Raw genomic sequence first — 22,867 nt, 5'->3', positions numbered from 1 at the left:
GTAACAAATTCCAACTCCACCACCCCACCCCACCTACGTGCGGTCCCGTTGCGCCGAATTTGAATTTTCACGGAGTTTCTGTTCCCCTTCCAATGTCGATCGGCGTATTGCACCGGGCTCGCGTTTTGTCGCAATAACAAAAAAATTGGGTAACAGTTAAGCGATGGGCGTCGCGGATTCTTCTGCTAAAGCCAGGTGGCGAGAGACAGAGCAGAGCGCGCGACGGACATTGGTTTACGTTTTTGTTTAACATGGACAGTGCCGCTGTGCCCCCCCCCTCCCCCCCAGGTCACGCTGCAGGGTGTCAGGACTTGCGGCACTGCTGAGAACCTGGGTTTCGAATGTTGGGTATTTAGTCACGCACGGTGAAAGTGGATTCTCGAGTGTAGAGATGTTACGGTTTCAGCCCGGCGACGATATGACGGCAGAAAAAAATCAGCCGTCATATAAAGGTAAAATAATTCACGTGGAAAAAGTCTCTCGTTTCCAGGAGGGTTCTGCATGACGATATTTTGGTCGGTGACATCGTGGATTACTTCCCAGACACAGCCTCATACGTTTGATTGACAGTGTAAATGGGGGGGGGGGGAAAGACTCCAACACATTCGTCCATAACACCGCTGTGCTGCGGAGAAGGACCACTGCTTGAAATGTCACCTATTTTATCGAAAAAAAAATCCTTTTAAGGCTACAGTATTAATGATGAATTTGTAGATTTTCTTTTTGTTACTTGTGTAAATGAGAGGCGTTAAGGACGGGTCAGTCTAGTTTCCTCGCCTGGTTCGGCTAGTCTGGATGCTAATGGTCAACAGAGGTCGCAAACGGGTTTTGATTCCTTACCCGTACCCGTACCCGGCCGCACCAGGGTCGCAAATGGGTACCCGTACCCGGCCGGGTACAGGTAGCCGGGTATCGGGTAGGGTACGGGTATCGGGTACCCGGTTGCGACCTCTGATGGTCAATGACCACGTGCCTATGGATTCAATACACTGCTGCACCGTCATCTCCTGGTCACCTCAACATCCCCAAGCCTACGGCTCCTGGTATTCCCAGGCAGCCTCCCAAACACGCGTTAACCAGGCGGGAAACCTCACAGTTCTCATTTCCAAATCATACGAATAACACATACGAGGTGTCATTTTAAATGTAATGTTACTGCAGTTTTGGAATATACATGGCTGACTTGTAGAATGGGTCGCTGGTCTGTCACAGAGATGAAAGAGACAGCACAGTCACCATTCCTGCGTGGATGAAAATGCCAGTTCGATTTAGTATCTCCGACACCGCGATATTCTATGGGTATTTCTCCCTTATAGAAAAACGGGGACAAAATTAATTACACGTGAATTACAGAACTGCTCATTGGTTGACACACTACGTCCAACTAAATCGCCCCTTCGTGATCGTACGCATAATGAAACCGCTTCTTCAACGTCTCCGAAATGTGCGCTGAACGTTTAACCACCCAGGGCTAAACTCGGCTTCGCTTCCGAAATCCGACAACGTTGGGGCGCATCTGAAGTCATTTGGGCAGAGTGATTCAAACAGAGAATACGCATTTTTTTTCCCCCTTGAAACGATCTTGAGGTGTGCACGTGCAATACGCGGCCAGATTGACTTCTTGATCTTACAATACGAGGCCGGAATGGCGCCTTGATCTTTTTCTTCTCCAGGAGGTCCCAGTCCATGTCACGGAAGAACGGATGCTGCTTGATGGCCTCCTCGTAGCCGCGCGAGGCCACGCAACCCAGACGTCTGCTCGGGTTCTTGGTCATGAACTGCTCCAACAGGCGACAACAACAAAATATAATATATATAAAAAGGTTCCAATCAATAGGCATTATTTTTAATACACGTCGCCCAGATTTTGCGCCCGATCTCGCCAGATCTTGAGGAGCTAAAGCAGAATCAAGCCTGGATAGTGAATGGATGGGTGACCACTGTGCACAAACAGGTTGGCATATGGCTGTGGTTCTACGTCGTTGGCAGCAGATGGCAACGCGGAAAAATCTATTGTACTCCTGTGTTGCTCCAATTATCACGATTGGTTACGTACGGTGCGAAAGAAGTTCAACATACGTAGAGCATTCATGCTCACCTTCACCAACTTGCACTGACCACCACGGTGAATTACAGTGAAATATTCTAAATTTACTATCCTTTCATTTATACACCCTAAAAATAGTGCATGTCGGAATATTGTGTCCCACTGTGTGTCAGTGTTATGGTCCAAATTTTTACAATTACCTGCAAAGTAATTAGCCTCGCGCTACACTCGTGATAACCTTGCACCCTTTCCCAAGCTCCTGGAACGCCTTGTGAGCAAGTCATACATTTCATTGTTATCAATATTATTAAATAAGAACGGAGCGAATATGAAACATACGGAACTATAGTTCAAAGTTCATTTATTAGGTATAGCCATGTGAACCATTCGGCTCTTGAATCGGGTGCAACCGCAATAAACAAAAAACAAAAACATGAACAAGAAAACATCTTAAAGTGACTATGTGCAAACAGAAAATCCAAGAAAAGACAGCAAAATATTGCAGAAAAAATACACCAACCCTGTGCAAATATCCCAGTGGGATGCAAGTCAAACAACAACAACCACAAGACAACTTAGATTAAGGCCATCACTCTGTACTACAACAAACAAACATGGCCAAACCAAAAAACTTTTCGAAAATCACCATCGTCATTATTATGCTATAAAGGGGAGGGGGGGAAGTGTTTGTGAGGCCCCTAAAAATGTGAACTAAATAAAAAAAGACATCATAAAATCTCACCGCTTTCAGGATGGACACGGCCTCCTTGCTGAGCCAGATGGGGTAGAGGACGTCGTCGTGGAGGATCGACTCGAAGAGGTCGTCCTCGTTGTCGGCCTCGAAGGGCGGCTGCCCGGCCATCATCTCGTACATGAGCACGCCCAGGGCCCACCAGTCCACGGACGGGCCGTAGTCCAGCTCCTGCAGGATCTGCGCGTGCAAGGTCAAAGGTGGCGTGGATTCACTTGGGCGCTGTCGCTTAAACACCCCGAGCATCTCAAAGCGCCATGCATCTCAGATGTCTCATCGCAAACGGTCCTAATGCCCGGCTGCGCGTTTTTCCTTGTTTGGCCTCGGGGAGCCCCCTGATGACGGCTGTCCCTCCGTGTGGCACAAGGTGAAGCAGCATCAGCCTGCAAGTATGGCATTAGTCTGTTCGTAGTAGGGGGGGGGGAGGGGGGCGATGTTGCCACTGTTATGCCACTGAAGTAATGCGCAAGTAGTTTTGAAAATGTCGACCATGACGCCAGCACACAATGGCTTCTGGTGTACGCACATGTGTGTAATATTAATAATAACATTTAATTTTTATATTTATCTCCGGATCAGAATCTGTATTCACACTGGAGGTATCTGATGAGCTACAAATGGCTTTTCACAGAGACGAAAACGCCACGCCAAGTCCGAGCACTATTTGACAATTTATAGAATCGTCATGAGTCAAGTAAAGCATCGATTCTCTTTGATGCCTTTTTGGTTTCCATCGCGTTTGTTTTGTCGTAGGCTTTATTTTGCAGTCAAGAGGGTGTCCTGGTCAATGCCGATTGTGGTCAATGTAGCACCAACAGTGGCTGCAGGCTTTTTCAATAACCAAACGAGATACGATGTTTTATGAATGGGAACATCAGCATCTTGAATTGGACTGCAGGAATCCGATTACCTGTGAAGCTCTTATTCACACGTGTCCAGTCGGGGTGGGTCAGCAAATAACGGATTGTGAAGACTCTTATTCACACGTGTCCAGTCGGGTAGGGTCAGCAAATAACGGATTGTGAAGGCTCTTTTTCACACGTGTCCAGTCGGGGTGGGTCACCAAATAACGGATTGTGAAGACTCTTTTTCACACGTGTCCAGTCGGGGTGGGTCACCAAATAACGGATTGTGAAGACTTTTTTTCACACGTGTCCAGTCGGGGTGGGTCACCAAATAACGGATTGTGAAGACTCTTTTTCACACGTGTCCAGTCGGGGTGGGTCAGCAAATAACGGATTGTGAAGACTCTTTTTCACACGTGTCCAGTCGGGGTGGGTCACCAAATAACGGATTGTGAAGACTCTTTTTCACACGTGTCCAGTCGGGGTGGGTCACCAAATAACGGATTGTGAAGACTCTTTTTCACACGTGTCCAGTCGGGGTGGGTCACCAAATAACGGATTGTGAAGACTCTTTTTCACACGTGTCCAGTCGGGGTGGGTCAGCAAATAACGGATTGCGAAGACTCTTTTTCACACGTGTCCAGTCGGGGTGGGTCAGCAAATAACGGATTGCGAAGACTCTTTTTCACACGTGTCCAGTCGGGGTGGGTCAGCAAATAACGGATTGTGAAGACTCTTTTTCACACGTGTCCAGTCGGGGTGGGTCAGCAAATAACGGATTGTGAAGACTCTTTTTCACACGTGTCCAGTCGGGGTGGGTCAGCAAATAACGGATTGTGAAGACTCTTTTTCACACGTGTCCAGTCGGGGTGGGTCAGCAAATAACGGATTGCGAAGACTCTTTTTCACACGTGTCCAGTCGGGGTGGGTCAGCAAATAACGGATTGTGAAGACTCTTTTTCACACGTGTCCAGTCGGGGTGGGTCAGCAAATAACGGATTGTGAAGACTCTTTTTCACACGTGTCCAGTCGGGGTGGGTCACCAAATAACGGATTGTGAAGACTCTTTTTCACACGTGTCCAGTCGGGGTGGGTCACCAAATAACGGATTGTGAAGACTCTTTTTCACACGTGTCCAGTCGGGGTGGGTCACCAAATAACGGATTGTGAAGACTCTTTTTCACACGTGTCCAGTCGGGGTGGGTTAGCAAATAACGGATTGTGAAGACTCTTTTTCACACGTGTCCAGTCGGGGTGGGTCACCAAATAACGGATTGTGAAGACTCTTTTTCACACGTGTCCAGTCGGGGTGGGTCACCAAATAACGGATTGTGAAGACTCTTTTTTCAGGAGGATCTTGCTACATTTGGATGTTTGGCCAACACAAATGTGAGAGGAAACCAGAGAACCTGGAGCAAACTCATGCAGAACAAGGGGAGAAAATAATTACTCCATCGATTATTGAAATGTCAATAATCGAACCCAGGCATTTATTGCAAGACACATCCCCCCCCCCCCCAATATTCAAATATGCTCAAAATGTCCCCCCCAATATATTGCTATAAAATAGATTTCTGTGTATATGATTGTGGTCATGGTTGTTCTTTATTAATCCCTAATCTCTGCCATTACATACATTGAAACGAGAAAAGGTAAAAAAGAAAAAAACAGAGCAATGTAATACAATAAACTATTAGACATTATTGTAAAAAATAAATAAAAAGTCCATCCCATGTGTTGGTGAATTTTTTTATATTTTAGGCAGGAAATGCGTTTTCAAATCTAGATATTTTTTTCTGGGGGGGGGACCCCCACACCCCCTGGAAGATTTGGTCCCCCCCAATGTTGACTCCATGGCTCTGGCCTTGATCTATTGAGTTGAGACAATTTGTTAACAATGCGCCACACCGCCACTCTGAGTCCATGCATTACTACAATCATCCTCATTACCACCCCTTGAATTTAGATCTTCTAACTGGGTAAGACGCACACGTATAATGTGTCTTATAATACTGTCACGTATTAAGTTTTCCTTAACATTCAGAAGCATTCAAAGAACACGTGTTTTTTTTGTATATACATATTTAATTTGAATCCGCATAATGAGGTCACATCCCTGTTGCTTAAATCGCTGCTAAGACTTCCAAATCACACGCGGGCTAATTGAATCCGGGGCTGCGGCTCCACAGATTAAACGCCGACTCTGGGGATGACCGCGGAGAATTTCGGCTGCTCCCTCTCAACACCCTTAATTAACATCGTCTTCTCAGGGTGAAAGGTCCAAAGGCTTAAACCCAAAGCCTGTGCCCCAGCTTAAGACAAAGGCCACGGGACACACTGAGCCCATTGACATTTACACGCTGCGCCTAAGCGCGGCCCTCTCCAGTTGGCGCCAAAGTCCATTAGCCGTGATCCATCCACTGTTGGATGAAGGCCTCACATCGTTTTTATTTCTTTCTTCCGCTGCATCGGATCTACATCTCGCTCTGGCGCGCGAGATGATTTCAATGCCGCGTCTCCATGGTGGGCATGTGCTCTATGGTCAGTAAATCACCATTCCCACCAGTGAAAACGTCTTCCCCCTCCTGCTTATTTTGTGCGTGCGGAACGGGTTAGGGGTTATGGGCTAGGGATTATGGTGAGGGATTAGGAGTTGCGGTTAGGGTTAGAGGTGCGGGGTTATGGGCTAGGGGTTAGGAGTGATGGTCGGGTTAGGGGTGAGGATTTATGGGCTCGGGATTATGGTTAGAATCAGAATATTTCTTTACACTGGAGGAATCCGATCAGATTTTTCACAGATGTCCAGTAGACAGGTTCGGGGTAAGAAGTTATGGGCTTGGGGTTAGGGGCAACATTGGGAAGGACACACTGTAAAAAAGGTAAAACTGTATCGAAAGGAAAACTGAAGTAACAGTTTCACAAATAGGTTTGGAAGGTCGTCTTCAAATTTGAGGATTTAGTTTAAAATGTTGTGGTACCGTGGCCTTGAATACGCCCCTCATTGGTTGCCATGGAGATGCCCGGTAACCCAGCCCCTCTAAGACCCCCAAGTTAAACGAAATATTTGGTGAAGTTGCTGCTGCATTGTCAATGGTGCACAAGCACATCGAATTAAAAACAAAACACTCAACATATTCGTCAAGAATGCTGTCACCTTAAAAGAAAAAAATGCATATATATCATAGGCGACGTTTCAGGCAATCACCCTTCTTCATAGCGCATACATGAATCAGAATCTTTATTTAGACCGGAGGAATCCGATGAGCTATGAAGCTCTTTTTCACAGACATCCAGTATGGGCAGGTCAGTAACTTACCACAGTAAACAATAAAAAAAGATAGGAGTGCAAAATTTGGAAAACTGTAAGTCGCTAAATATAAATAAATAAAAATTCTTTATTATACAAGTCAGATTCATCAAGATTGGGCAAGGCAGCAGAAACAATAACAAAACAATCCCAGACCACAGCAAGATAACACACAGTAGTCCCTCGATAAAATGAAGAAACGTTACCTATTACATATATTTGTGTTACTTTCAACGCCGCTCCCGTTCCCGAGCCGTGGCGGTGGCGGCGGCGTCAGCGCCGCGCTCACCTCGGGCGCGATGTAGTCGGGGGTTCCGCAGAAGGTGGCGGTGGTGGCGCCGTCCGCGATGCCCTCCTTGCACATGCCGAAGTCGGCGAGCTTGCAGTGGCCCTCCGCGTCCAGCAGGATGTTGTCCAGCTTCAGGTCCCTGTACGGGTCAAAACAACAACAACAACAAAAATAAAAAATAATAATATAGGTAAATGTTGAACTTCTTTTCCACCGTACGTGCTAATCGGAGGTGTGGGGTGGGGGGGAAGGGCAGCAAAATAAGCACAAAAGCAGTTCTACAGAAATTCGTTTTCAATTCAGTTTGAACAGTGCATAGCTCCGTGTGGCTTCCTAATATTGGAAGGAAGCGCATTCCAGACGGCCGCAGACACGCGCCTGAAAGCTCGCAATGCAGTGACCATCTTTGTTCGATTGTTCACCAAAAGGCGCTGCGAGAATGACGGAGTTTGAGTGGTGGTTTACGCTCCTTGATGAGATCAGCAAGGGTCTTGTGGCTTATTTGTAGCAAGCACTTTGTGTGTAATGCGCACTACCTTATAATGTATTCTTTCAGCAACCGGATGCCAATGCAGCTAGGCGAGCACCGGACGGACAATAATAATGATAACGCAACGCGCATATGCACACACGTACGTACACACGTACGCACTTGGACGCACGCGCGCGCACCCGCTTACATCACAGAAACCACCAATGCTGTACAGAGAGCTGTGAGCCGGCACCATGGAGGCCCTGGCTTCAGCCATCCATGACTGAACCGGGTTCTCACGTTTGGAGAGTCACCACTCAATGCACTCAAATTCCATCATACCGACTTTTGGGGTTTTTGCGCTTGATCCGAATGAATTCTAGCTGACAGAGAGTTGCTCATGTCGGTTTTTTGACGGTCGTACTGCAACCGTTGGTACACACATACATACGCGTGCACGGTCGCGTAGATCGTGCAGATCACCACGCACGGCACGTCACCCCCAAACCCTGGTGTCACTTATCGATTGAAAGCCAATCACGACACGTGGCCCTCTCTACGGGCAGCGAGGAAGGGCCGTTGCCCAAAATCTCCCCCTATTACACGCTTTTCTTTCTAAGGCTACAGTGCCATTGACGAAAGTGTTGAGTTGTTTTTGTTGCGGATTGGAGTGGTGGTGGTGGCGGTTGGTGCGATCATTATCACCCTGCACTCGTTGCCCGACTTGATTTTGATTCCTGGCCAGATGGCAGTGGATTGACAAAGGCCCTGCACAATTAATGATGTGGCGGCACACAACATTTTGTTCATCGGGGGAGACGTTTCGACTGCCTCGAGGCAATTGTAGTCATCGCCATATCTGAAAGCACCCAATATGAAGCGATCGTCCTAAATTGACGCAGGACCCATTATGTTGTCATGATTGCAAACTGTCGACAGCTGCACACATCTACAATGTCAAAATGACTCGTTACTTAATTTGCAAGAAGGGATAAAATGTTCACATTAACAAGGAGTGAAGTGCCAACTGTTTTCCGTACGGCGAAATAAATTCTAGACATGTATTGTGGCACAGCAGTTGGCGCGCTGCTTGATAAAGCAGGTGACCTGGGTTGAGACCCAAGCACAGAGTGATATCTGAAACAGTCCTGGGACCAGCCCTTCACCAACCTGCGCTGACCAGCGTGGCAAAGTATGGTCAAACAAACCTCATGAAGCGGCTTGGAATAAAAATACAACTCCTGGGGGAAGTCAACATGGTTATCATTTGAATAAACTCACCCCCCCCATAGCAATATGGAGTTTCCACCACTGGCTCAGCGCAGGAAATCACTTTGAGCAGGAATTTCCCTGTGACTTTTAACTTTTCTTCTGACAAAGTGCCAGATTTGTGGTGGCCACACACGCCTGCCGGGGGAGGCTAGAGGGAGTGGAAGGGAGTGGGGGGCGAAGATGTCGCGGTACCCATCGCTCGTCACCTGTAGATGACGCCGTGCCGGTGCAGGAACATGAGCGCTGACGTGACCTCGGCGGCGTAGAAGCGCGAGCGCGGCTCGTCAAACTTGCGCGAGCGCTGGATCTGGAACATGAGGTCCCCGCCGTTCACGTACTCCATCACGAAGAACAGCCGGTCCTGTGCGGGCGAAACCAAAGCGGGGCGCGCCGACTGACGGGACGGGCGATGGAGCCTCACGCGGCAGAGGCGGCGGCGGTGGGGGTGGCAGCAGCGACCAGCCATCGGTTTCTCATCGTTATCGCCGACCATGATCAATCCAGTGATGGATGAAGGCCCACTCCGCCGAGCCGTCGCCATCCCTCACAGTGGCATGACGCAGCAAAAAAAACTAAAAACACAAAAGATAAAGAGCCCCGAAGACAAAGACGAACGGCTAATACTAGCGGTGTACATCAGAACCGGTCTGGGGCCACCCTATGTCGATTCAGCCTGAACCGAGTACCTGAGGGGGGCCAGGCTTGGTGATGGCCACGACGCCCACTCGTTCGCCGCGCCGACCTGAACAGGTGCTCGCTAACAGTACTTGCCCCCCATCGGCCACATCGTAACGATCCATCTAGCGCCTGCATCATTGCCGACTTCATTGCTGCACGTCCTGTATGCGTCTTGAAGGTCTTTCGCACCGTACACGGCCAACCGTGCTAATCCGGAGGACACGTTTGCTCCTTTGGTCACCGCTCCCTCGTTTAAATGTTGTCCGCTGGCCATGAGCAAAGTGAGAGGGCTCGTGCAGCGTTCTCGATCAACAGGCAGCGCGTCTCCTTCACGTATCGTGCCATCCACTGAAAATAACAGTATTTCTTAGGCAGCGCATCAGCCGCACTGCCTTCTGGGAGTGCATCATTTCAGCAGCATTGTTTCAAGACAAGCAAACTCTGGACTGGTTTCGACACACAGTGCCTCATCAGCAGAGTCAGGCTTTCATTGGCTAATGCTTGCAAACTGGCCTATGTTTACGAGGCAAGGACCTCTTTTTAAGATACGGGTCTAGCTTAGACACAAAATTAATTAACACATGAAACAATGTATTACTTACAAATTATTATTAAAAGTTCCGCGTGACTGTGACACAGGAGGGTACACGTGTCAGGTGAAGGATAGTGGATGACGAAATTAAAACAACCCAATACCGCAGCAAACATTAACCGTAGCATTGTTAATATCGTTCGTATCAAAACTCGAACATTAACAAACAGTTCTCATTTCGTTCGTAAAAACGACGACTCCTATATACGTTTTCACGTACGTCTTGATCACGAATGTGCGTACGCACAGACGACTGCACCAATGGCAGCTTCGGTTCAGCTCCCCCAAGCGCTCCCGGCTCACACCGCGAGTCGGTCGGAGCAACGACGTCCGAGCGACGTTTCGCTCCGCACGCACGCGCACAGCCCCTTTAGTCAGCCCACTGCTGGACGAGGGGCTTCCCCACGGCCGTGCGGCTTGTAGGGGTTCATCGACCATACTTCACCACGCCGGTAGACCCACTGCTGGACGAGGGGCTTCCCCACGGCCGAGCGGGTTGTAGGGCTATAACGACCATACTTCACCACGCCGGTCGCTTCGGGGCTGCTAAAGGCGCGTAACGATGTTGGGAGGACACCGCCGGCGGTAGACACCGCTAATCTTCGCGGCGCTCCCTACCCGCTCCCAGATCCGATCGAGCGACGCCGGCCTCAGGGCGGCACCGCCCCGCGAGCTGCGCCCCCCCCCCCCTACCCTGGTCTGGAAGCAGCAGAAGAGCTGGGTGAGGTAGGGGTGGTTCTTGGCGAGCGCCAGGACGCGCTTCTCCGTCATGGTGCACTCCACGTCGTCGTCCTGCACGATGGAATCCTTCTTGAGCACCTTGACGGCGAACACCTCCTCCGAGCCGCGCAGCTCCGCGAGCATCACCTGCACGGACGCACCGCACGGACGCACGCAGGGGCCGATGGTCACCGTTTATCGGTGTGCCGAATGCAGGCCCAAAGGCCCCCCCCCAAAAAAAGTTAAATCGGCCAACAACATACGGCACTGTTGAAGGTGAATCGAATTTTCTCTCGTTTTCACCCCCCCCCTCCCCCCGTATTTTAAAGCAAAATTTGGGAGTGCCTCTTAGAATCTGGAGAATACGGGAAAAGAGACGACAATGGGAGGGGGGTTTGTTGCTGTGTGCGCTTAGACGTTGCGTTGTTGACAGTGAACGAAGGCCGGATCAATGCGGGGACCTGACGGGCTGTGGCCCTGGTTTGTGGCCTAAAAGTGTTGGCCACCCACTTTGATTGCACAGTTTAAGTCCGCCATAGCAACACAACGCCACGGCAAATTTCCATTCACGTAGGGTCACCGTCACCGGAGTTATTGCAACCTCACGCATCACGCTAAATGAACACCGGGAAGGAAGGAAGGGACGGTGGCGGCGACGGACTCCACCTTGCCGAAGCTGCCCTTGCCGAGGACTTTCATGAAGGAGAAGTCGGCGATGCTCATCTTGCGCCGTCGCTGGGGCTGCCCGTCGCCGTTGCTGCCGCCCTGCCCGCCGACCCCCCCCTCCTCCCCCTCGTCGTCGTGACCCCCGCCGCTCCCCGTCTTCTCCGCGGCCGGCTTCGTGCCCCTGTCGCTGCCCACCTCGTCCAGCGGCTCTCCCTCCGAGGGCAGCCCCTCGCCCTCCCGCGCGTGGAACGTCACGCTGCGGCGGATGCCCCCCTCCGGTTCCGTCCCTGGGCGGCGGGCGCAAGAGGATCGTACTTCCACCGCGAGACGTCACGCGCGACGACGACGGGAGGATACGTGGCCAACCGATTAGCACGGTTGGCTACGTACGGTACGGAAGAAGTTCAACATACGCACGCCACAACACACGCGCGACGACGCCAGCTTTTCACTTTTGCTCTCCGACGCGTTGTCAGGTCGTGCAGCTCGTTGTTCGGCGCCACGTCTGACCTCTTGCTCCACAAGCTGGGGGTTGTTGTGAGTTACGGCGGTGCGTTATTGCCTTCCGTGCGTAAATTACTCGTGAAATAGCGTTTTTCCGCCAGTATATATATTTTTTTGCCGTATGATTCATGACCTCACGACATGTCCTAGCAGTACACAGGCATTCTCTACGGAAGTAATACAACATGGCGTTTTCTGCAGAGAAGGTTCTGAGCCCCCACCCACCGAGAAAAGTAGTTAAAATAATGTACAGTATCTTAAAATGTGTAAATAGAGGATTCCCGATTGGCAGTTACACTGCCACTGTTGGCATTTGAAGTTAACACTGCCTCCAATTTAATATTATGAAAGGAATCTGGCAGCAGCCAACAAAACCTGTTTCTGCACAGTGTCCACCCATGGTGTCCACCCATCCAAGCACTATTCAGGCTCAACCATGCTTAGCTTTTGAGAGCCGATGAGAACGGGGTAAATAATTCCGGGTGATTTGGCAATAGGCTTACAAGATATAAAAAATTAACCCGTAAAAACAAAGTTTTTCACTATAAATCCTTTATATGCGTGGGTCAGATGATTGCCTGCCACCATTAAGCAATTGGTAATTAAATATAATTTATTTTTTCCTTAAAAGTGTAACATTTTGGAAAAAAAATTCACGAAAATAAATTGTCACGCACAACGAGTCTGTGTGCAAAATGTCAGCTCGATTGGATCACGGGAAGTGGGTTAAAAAAACGACCGAAAGATTTGCACGGTCGTAAGCGCGCAAGCAAGCAAGCAAGTGAACTTAATATAAAGGATTTAAAAAGGCAGTTCTTGTGAACGCAATTCAGCATGTGTATCATGTGCTTAAGGCTCGATATTCATCGGCGCATTGATTCATCATTGCACCCTTTACTGTGAGTGACACGTGGTGACAGCAGCCACAGATTCATTGCACCGATCCCCACCTCTCAATGTCTCGTCCGAGAAGGGCTTCCTTTCAACACTGGCGTGGAGTGGGAATTGAATGGCGTCAAGTTCTACCGCTAGACTAAAATTATGCCTGATAAGAGGTTTTTCCCCATTTTTTTCTGGCAACAAAGCAGGTGTTAAGATGTTAAAACACCAAACTGAAACCTTTTTACGAGGAATCATGTCTGCATTAACCACAATGCTTGTGGTCAGAATGCAAACAAAAAACATACTCTGATAATACAGTATATGCATTGTCCTTGAAACTGATTGGTCCACACCGGAGACAGCTTTCTTTTGAGCCTCGTCTCAAACGGTGTTAGACCAGAGGACGCCAAAAGGCGTACAGCCCCCTATCCATAATAATGCTATATTATTCGTAGTAATGATAACAACCATTTCTATCTTGCCGTAACATGGCGAGCCATTTCAAGGGGACGCTGTACCCCATGTTACTTTAAGCCTATGGCCAGGCTTCATATAACACGAGATGCATGTGGCTGGGTGCCAAAATCATTCCTGGAACAGAGTTCCGGACCCTTCCATTCTGGCCGAAGTCGAAGGCTGTGTGAGCAAGGAACAAAGCGCCCCTGTGTGTCTGTCTGTGTGTCGTGGTGACGTCACCGCCACTTAGTGGCGAATGGCGGTTGTTGTTGTTGTTGTGTCTGCGTCTGCGTGTGTCTGTCTGTGTGTCTGTCTATGTGTCTGTGTGTCTGTCTGTGTGTGTCTGTGTGTCTGTGTGTCTGTCTGTGTGTCTGTGTGTCTGTCTGTGTGTCTGTCTGTGTGTCTGTCTGTGTGTCTGTGTGTCTGTGTGTGTCTGTGTGTCTGTCTGTGTGTGTCTGTCTGTATGTCTGTTTTTGTGTCTGTCTGTGTGTCTGTCTGTGTGTCTGACTGTGTGTGTGTCTGTCTGTGTGTCTGTGTGTCTGTCTGTGTGTCTGTCTGTGTGTGTGTCTGTGTGTCTGTGTGTGTGTCTGTCTGTGTGTCTGTCTGTGTATCTGTATGTGTGCGTGAAACCGTTGCGGATGCCACACACCCTGGTCACTCGGCGTGCTGGGCACCGACTTGGACCTGTCACAGCTGCTGGGCCGCGGAAGAGTCGAGGTGCTGAGCTGAAGGGATGAGAATAAAAAGTATATAATTTAATTATTGATGTAAACACCGATGGATAAAGTAATGCCCCGATGTACGTCTCCCCCTAAAGGTCGTTTCTCAAATACTTCACCACTTGATGAATTCCACTCCGTGATTTGTGTCGCCTCAACCCACACTCACGTCGCTGACAGCACCGTCGTCCGTCCGTCTCGTTATGTGTCACCTCCACCACCTAACCTGCACGTCGCTGTGATTGACGTCGCTTCGATATTCATCCTTGCACCTTGCAGGAATGCATCACCCGACGTCGACCGTGCTCCTAGTGACCTCTACAATTAATTGCGAGTCCGGCGTACGCAGCATTACACCACCGTGGTAACAGAATCAGATCAGAATCAGAATCTTGATTTATGCTGGAGAAATCCGATGATCTGTGAAGCTCTTTTTATACAGATCTCCAATTGGGGGCGAGTCAGAAAGCTACAAGGAACAATACCAAAAAAAAGATTGGAGTGAAAAGTATGTCACTAAAAATAAATAAACTAAAACTTAAAAACTGTGCTGTCACTCTTATAGTCTAAACTAAAACTATTAATATTTTCTTCAGCATCCTGGCCACAAATGTAATGTGGAAATTCATAGCAGCGACATGCTCAAAACGCACAATCGCATAGAACGGTTGCTTCGTTGTGCGATGCCGCTAACCAAATGCGTCTGTCTATAATACCGTTTTTTTGGGGGGTTAGATCGCGTAAATATATAAATGTGTCGTTAAACCCACCACCACCCGACACAGCCAACTAGTAAAGGTTGTCACATAAACAGAACGTGCCAATTCGTTACGAGTACAGCACACCGGTGTTTTGGAGAGCCAAACCACATAATGTACAATCTGAGTACGACGTTTCGCCAAAAAATACAACTAGCTTCATCAGGCGACAGCCAGATTTGTGGACAAGTTCACCCGTTTCGTTCCTTAAATAGAGACGGACAGACGGGGAGGCCTCTCCGTCTGTCCGTCGGCGCCGTCACGGCAACTCTCGTGGTGAAGACGATTCGATATAAATTCCTATCTATGTTCTCTTCAGGGGTCATAACGCGAGGGCTCAAGCACCGCCACCCACGCAGCTCAAATCCCCTGGTGGTGCACACCATCAGGGTTGCCAGCTGTCCATGTTTCCCCCAGCAAGTCCTGTTTTTAAGACAGCTGTCCTGGGAGATCTTTAAGTCTTCCCGGGGGCCAATGAAAGTTCCAAGTTTTTGTTCGTCGTGCAATCATCATCATCGTTTTAAACCACCCAGGGGGAGTTGGCTGTTTTATCCCCTGGATTTTTCTGTTGCGTGTAGTCACTTTAAGATGTTTCTTGTTCGTGTTTTTGTTTGTTGCGGTTGCACCCGATTTAAGAGCCGCATGGCTCACAGGGCTATACCTAATAAATCAACTGAAATAAATAAATGAACTGAACTGCAGTTGTTACCGAAAGAAGGCAAGAGGAACAAAGGAAGACGGCGGAGGAATTGGCAGCGAGAAGAAATCACAGAGTTCAGAGGCCGCGACTGGACAGGGGCAATGGGGCAGAGGAGAGGGAAGTGACCGTCTGTCCATCCCACGCACCTCCGATTAGCACGTTTGGGCTACGTACGGTGGGAAAGAAGTCCAACATGCAGTACGTGCATACCCCGACAACAACGGCACTCAACGCTACGCGTTCACAGGCTGAATTGCGTTCACAAGAACTGCCTTTTGATATCTTGTAAGCCTATTGCCAAATCACCCAGAATTATTTACCCGTTCTCATCGGCTCTCAAAAGCTAAGCATGGTTGAGCCTGAATAGTGCTTGGATGGGTGGACACCATAGGTGGACACCATGGGTGGATACCATGGGTGGACACTGTGCAGAAACAGGTTTTGTTAGCTGCTGCCAGATTCCTTTCATAATATTAAATCAGAGGCAGTGTTAACTTCAAATGCCAACAGTGGCAGTGTAACACGTAGGCTTTCGTGACCAACATTATTCATAATCAACGTTTTTGGGTTTAGATCGCGTTATTTCTAAATGTGTCGTAACCCTCCGGAATCGTCAGATGTTGTTCGTCTTCTCCTCCTCCTTCCCATAGTGTGTGTCCCGGTCGTGTGAACCCTCGGGTGGTGTGGCGCAACCTCCGACGCGCGAAACCGCAGCCGCCACCTGCCTTTTTCTTGCGCACGTTCCTCTGCGTGATCTTGTCGGGGGTCATGCCGATCTCGGCGAGCGCCTTGGCGATGCCGCGTGCGTCCACGCCGCAGTTGGGGGCCACGTTGCACTCGCACCGGCGGTGAGCGTTCATCTTGCAGACTGCGCGCGGGCGAACGCGGAGAGGGAACGGCGGGTCACGCGGCTGCGCACGCTCCGATGGCCGGACGACGACGCCGACGACGCAGATACGGTAACGACGATTAGAATGTGTGCAGGGTCAAGACGCGTTAGAAGCTCAACTAGGAAGAGTTGCGAGGGAAGCGTGGGGAAAGGTGGGCGCGTCAGGGCAGGAAACACACAGGCGGAGAGAAAGGCACTGCGGCACAACTCAGAACTTACAACAACAATAACAACAAACAAAAACGAGCCCCAGAGACAGCCAGAGCAGTTCCAACATACAGTATGTCTATTTCATACTTTTCCAGTATCCTTGTCTGTTTACATATTAGAACAATGGTTACCCGAAATCTGATACATGTTTCTGTAACTTCAATGGAAATGTACGATACTATGGCCGGTATAAAACTAATCAGCCCGGCTTGTGCACCGGGGAATTTATCTATTCACATTTGGTTCATGTTTGTGCCATGATTTAGATTTTTCGCGTGACACCGTTGTTTTTTTGCACTGAATTCAATGTTGCTCCATTGCTGAAATGAAATTTGTATTGCTTTGTGTTCATTTGGTGGCCCAGGTCACTCTAGCAAATGAGACTTAATCCTGGTCTCATGAGTTCTCACACATGGTGAAACCAAATTCAAGTTACTTTAACAACGGGTTCGAAGGCATTATCAAGGAGCAAGGGCCCTTACAATGAGTCCCAGGATAGCCGTGGCCCTGTTCACGTTGAACCGATAATCGAATCACCTTCGATTCAGTGACGCCAACGAGTCTCCTCGTTGCGATTGTTCCTAACGCTCGTCGTAGCAGTAGCAGGGGTGTGACGATACATCGACTCATCCATTCAAGTAGATCCGTACGACCGTAAATGTGCAGGCGTGGAATCGTGCGCGTGTGAATGGATTATGTTTTGTGTCGTAGGTAAATTGGTTAAACGCGACCCCTTCGGCCACTGGAGGTGCCACGTTCAGAATGTTATGAAACTAATCTTGCAGAATATGTTTTTTAATTATTATTTTTTTTACAATATTACAAATTGATTGGCGATGCCGCGCAGCGACGCACACGCAAAAATAACCAAAAACCTCAACACGTTTGTCAATAACGCTATAGCCTTAAAAGGTAAAAAAAACAGTCGGCGACGTTTCGGCTATGAAGGGTCATTGCTTGAAACGTCGACCATTGTATAGATGTTGATTTTAAGACAGTATTTTTGATGAACGTATTGTCTTTTTTTTATCCATCAGGTTCAGTAATGCCACTTTTGTTGGAGCGTGAGGTACCAGGTTTTTGGGGTTTCGCAGTTCGGGAGTTTGGGGGTTCAGGGGTTTGGGGCCGGGTCCTCTCACCTTTGCACTGAAGTCCCTGCCTCAGGAGGCCCCAGAGCAGCGAGCCGCAGTGATCGCAGAATGTGGGCACCTTGTAGTTGTGGATGGAGAACTTGTGTGGCATGTTCACGCTAAACCGCTGGCCTCCCACCTGCGAACACAGCGTCGTCATCATCATCAAAATAATTATAGTCATCTTCATCATCACCATAATAATCATCATTGCCTTCATTGTCATCTTCATCATCTCATCATCAGCCTCTTCATCCTCACATCATCTTCATAATCATCGTCACAACCGTCGTCATCATCGTCCCCAAATGTTATCAAGCGCCAAAATCCGTGGCGTTTCATCAGAGCGCTTTCTGACGGAAGACTTCCCCCCATGCCGTGTCAGCCACGGGGGAATGATTGGCCGTACTTCACTAGATTGGGCTTGGCTTAGACGTGGCACGCGTCTACCGACCTGGAACAGAACCCACTGCCCTGTCACTCACGCATCCCTCCCCACCCCCAGCCGTCATCACGGCTGTCGACTTTGCGCATCACTAGAGTCGACAGCCGTCACGCGAGCTCCGGTCATCCTCGCCGCAGCGGCTTTTAGGCTCGGCCATCGAACAAAGGCGGCCACTGCCATCGCTTGCTTTCAGATGCGCTTCTGCGGCCGTCTGGAACGCTCTTCCTTCCGATATTAGGAAGCCACTGGAGCTATGCACTTTTAAATCATGTAAAATGAAAACTCATCTCTTTAGAACTGCCTTTTGTGTTTAGTTTGTTGTCCTTACCCGGCACCTCCGATTAGCACGGTCAGCTACGTACGGTGCGATAGAAGTTCAACATAGTCTTTTTGCCTATAACGTGTGGTTTTATTATGCGAATTTGATATAACGCGATTTAGCGAACAGAGCCACTTAGTAAAATAAGAACAAGCGGTTGTACGGCTGCCCCGGCGTACCACCACCACACAAGGCAGGGGACGCTGCTGGATGTGTCGATATGCTGTCCGCGTGCCTCAGTCTTTGTTCAGCCTGCGACCGCATCCCACACGTGTTACCGCGGACTGCGCTTGACCCTACATCTATTGTAACGCAATTCTTCCATGACGCGTCGTTCTTCAGGAACTCAACTACCGCGTTATAGGAGAACTTAATGAGATGCGCATAAGACCAGGGCACGAACTTGACCGGTTGGTGCATTTCGCAGCCATTGGAGTCGCTATAACTAACTGCCCTCCCTGGGCGGGCAGTGGGGGGGGGGGGTTGCGTGTGACGGCGAGTGTGGTCGCTGTTTAGGTTAACAGTAGGGGGGGGGGGGTCATCTCGGTCAGTCGACCCACGGCACCTGCTGGGTCTGTCCCGTGACACTCCTGCCAGCGGACGTTCGACGCTTCACGTGGCCTTAACGTGCACGTAGCCTGGCACAAGCGCCGTGGTGACGTCACCGCCGCTTAGTGACGAATGGCGCTTGTTGTTGTTGTCGTTGTCGTCGTCGCTGTTCGGGGAAGTGCCTCGTGCACATGTTGCCCGCCGTGTGTGCGGACATGCCGCGTTGGGTGTCAACGCGTCAACGTCGGGCGTCCGTTTCGTGAGCGTGGGAGCGAGCGAGCGAGTTAGCGAGTGGTCGCTACCCAATACCTGTCAACCCCTTATCAGTGCCTACCTCGTTACAGACCAATTCAGATCTTATTGGTCACCCCGTGCCCCTTTATAAATCTCAAAGTTCATCCGACAAAGTCCCATCACAAGGATAGAAACACAAATAGACAAAAAAAAATGTTGCCCGTATTGAAACATCTGCACGGCGTATGGACCTGAAAACTCAATTTCCCTGCACAACAATACGGGATGAACCGTATGGGTTGACAGGAAAGCTACTGTGTGGTGCGACTCTTGACAGTTCAGCAGCTGGGAAGCCACGTTAACCTTTCCCTGGCGGGGGTGTGGAGGGGGGAGTCATCAGTCAGCGTCGCAATGAATGAACTCTGAACGTTTCGCCTTGTGAGCCAGTTTGGTAGGGTTTGCCTCCTCGGAGTGGCGACAACAACAACAACAACAACGACGGAGGTGCATTCCACAGGAAGACGAAGAAGAGAAAGTGGATGACACCCACAAGACCAGAAGAGGGGACAGACTGCACACAGTCCTTGCTTGCAGCCGGAAAGGTCCACAACGCTCTTCTGGGAAAAAAAAAATCGTCTCTACGACAGTGCAGTCGTGTGTAAGGATAGGGGGGTTCGGAGGCATACATGATTCACTTGGATAGGCGTACCTTGTACTCTAGTTGTAGTGCCTTATGCCGATAATCTGCACTCCAAACCAGACTAGTTTACAGAAAATGTTGAGCGGGGAAATTAAGTCCTGACGGCATGCAAACGAATTGTCTCCCGGGGTGTATTGTTTTTGCTAATGAAAATACACCCCGATTTACCAAGGTGAAACCAGGACCCTGGTGTGTATGTTAAACTTCTTTCGCACCGTACGTAGCCAACCGTGTTAATCGAAGATGCAGGTGTGATACCTATTGTAAGAGTAGGAGCGCGCTGCATTCATTTTGAAAAGCGATTTTTTTTTTCTAACCAGGGCCCAACTGGTGGCTCCAGGTCCGGGATATTGCGAACTCCGTCCCAGCTTTTCCCACCCAAAAAAAAACTCCCAACACAGCTTTACAAATTTGAAGCTTTCGTGGCTGCAAGGATTCATATTCTTAGGTTTTTTCGGTAAAGTCACGTAGGTAAAAAATTTAAATTCATAAAAGTCAAATAAAATATTTTATTTTTATTTTATTTTACTTTTATTAATTTTAATTGTTTTTACCTACGTGACTTTACCGAAAAAACCTAAGAATACAGCTTTACAGGTCTGGCGACAGCCCAGCAGCGCCCCACACGCGCATCGGGGACATTGCCTCCTGCTTTACGACTGCGCGCTCCAATTAAGACATCTGCTCGTGTCACCCCGCAATCACAAAACCCGGGGCAGAGCTCATTGCCTTCACTGGACTGGAGCCCACTGCAAAAGTGCCTGCCTCGAATGCCCTGGTCGCCTGGTGGCAGATACCTCGAGTGGACTCGAATTGGCTCGAGTTGGCCTGATGTCTCTCAAAAAATCCAGTTCGAAGACACCTTGAGTTGAAGGACACTTTGAGTTGAAGAACGTCTTGAGTTGAAGGACGTCTTGGTTAAGTGACATTTCCTTGATTTTCCAAACACACTCGAGTTGTCGCTTGAGTTGGGCCTGGACCTCCTTGCTAGAAACCCTTCCACGCACGACTTTCTCAGATGTGCTTGCAAGACGAGAGAGGTCAAGATCGAGTCGCCGATAGAGTGAAATGTCAATTGTCAAACGTTACTGTAACGTCAGAGTAAATGCTACTGTCACCTATAATATTAATTATTTATTTGTACGCGTGTCGTTGATGTATTTCCTCCCCCCCCCCCGAATTCTGACGAAGGGAATCTAAGGTCATCACAGCCCCTAATTCGCAGGCGACTTCGGTTGAAGATTAAATAAATAAACGCTTCGAGTTTTGGAGAACAAAGGTAAAGGTGCAGCCCTGCAATTGCTTTCGCTCACGTGACTGTTGGCGGAAGGGCTTCAACTAGAGGGAGCTCGAGGTCATTTGGATGTTTGTCGGTGTTCGCTAATAGCACTTTCCCCAAACAGTTTGTTGAGGCTATACGGGAGATCTTTATCTTTTGTACATGTGTGAATGTCTCTGTGTGCGCGAGCGAGTGTGCGAGTGTGCGTGTGTGAGAGCGCGCGTGTGTGAATGTGTGTGCGCGTGTGCATGTGTGCGCATGTGCATGTGTGCGTGTGTGTGAGGATGTGTGCGCGTGTGTGAGCGCGCGCGTGTGTGCGAGTGTGCGCGTGTGTGCACATGATGCAATCCTTGTATCGAGACGCCGAGGCTGTCTGTACCTCTTCCGCAGTCTCTTTCTTGAGGCCGGGGCATTTCGTGATGATGTGCGTGTGGCAGCGCTTATGCACCACACACGTGCACACTGCACAAGGAAACACACACACACGGAGATAAACGATGCTTACGCACCAAACCTGGTACCCATAAAAGGTTGAGTCAACCTAGGTGGTTACCAGAACAGGTGCAGGTATCACTCATCGCTGGAGTTGGAGATGGCTGGGAATCAAACTCGGATGACCAGGTTCGTAGTGTTGTGCGATAGCCACTCTGGCATAGCCACAATGCTCATATGAAAGCAATAGTATTTAAAACTGATTTTTTTTTATACATGCTAGAAGATGTGTGCAATATATTTACTAGACTGTCATATTTCTAGCGTATATAGCAAATACGACGCTCCAGTTAGTAAATTATGAAAAGATATCGTAAGTTTGCTTCAAATTGCATTTGAAATACAATTTGTATCGACATTTATAGGAATGGCTGCAAACGTATCCATCTCGTAAGTTCGCGTCAGATATTTCCATTGAGTGAAACGTCTAAACAATCGATGTATATACGCATCATACTATTTCCACAATGCAATAAAATTACACATTTGTTCTGTGCGGGCGAGTGCAATAACACGAGCACGTCTTTGACCAGCAGCGTGGTTACGGTCAGGGCTCTTCAATCATGGCACCGCGGTTATATGCCCCTTGTCTTGTGCATTGAGCTGGGTTTTATCACATTTTACGCCTGAAGCTATGAGACACACACACACACACGCGCGCGCGACTTGCAATGCCCCCGAAGTTATGCATTTGACACTGAAGCAATTGGGGGAAATGTTCGGGGTTGAATGTTGCCACCGGCTGGCGACTTGATTTTCACGATGACATTTCTCAACCGTGACAAACAAACGAATGAAAAAGCACATCCAGTGCTGGGATGCACCGGGAATTCGTTGGGCTGTAGCTTCTTACCATCGTGTTCTCCGGGTTATAAGACGCTCCGTATGGAAAGTAGATATGCTTCCCCCACCCATCACCGTACTTGTGGGGGTTGTTTAATAATAATAAAAAAAGTGAGTGT

General features: G+C 49.0%; 1 protein-coding gene across 3 annotated transcripts in view; it reads right to left on the bottom strand.

Annotated features, from left to right (window-relative positions):
• Positions 1–22,867, bottom strand: part of LOC144944020 (protein kinase C epsilon type-like) — a 70,138-nt gene that overhangs the window by 3,316 nt on the left and 43,955 nt on the right. For all 3 annotated transcript variants that reach the window (XM_078872010.1, XM_078872011.1, XM_078872012.1), the window contains exons 6-15: positions 21,793–21,875; positions 17,897–18,026; positions 16,384–16,526; positions 14,131–14,206; positions 11,640–11,926; positions 10,947–11,120; positions 9,190–9,344; positions 7,240–7,378; positions 2,790–2,978; positions 1,632–1,778 (exon numbers count right to left, since the gene is read on the bottom strand). In XM_078872010.1, the coding sequence (XP_078728136.1) occupies positions 1,632–1,778; positions 2,790–2,978; positions 7,240–7,378; positions 9,190–9,344; positions 10,947–11,120; positions 11,640–11,926; positions 14,131–14,206; positions 16,384–16,526; positions 17,897–18,026; positions 21,793–21,875 (1,523 nt within the window). The remainder of the gene's footprint in view (positions 1–1,631; positions 1,779–2,789; positions 2,979–7,239; positions 7,379–9,189; positions 9,345–10,946; positions 11,121–11,639; positions 11,927–14,130; positions 14,207–16,383; positions 16,527–17,896; positions 18,027–21,792; positions 21,876–22,867) is intronic.

Source organism: Lampetra fluviatilis, chromosome 33, assembly GCF_964198595.1.
Source record: "Lampetra fluviatilis chromosome 33, kcLamFluv1.1, whole genome shotgun sequence".
NCBI classification, from domain to species: Eukaryota; Metazoa; Chordata; class Hyperoartia; order Petromyzontiformes; family Petromyzontidae; genus Lampetra; species Lampetra fluviatilis.
Note: the sequence above shows the minus strand (reverse complement) of the source record. Positions and strands in the feature narration are given on the sequence as shown.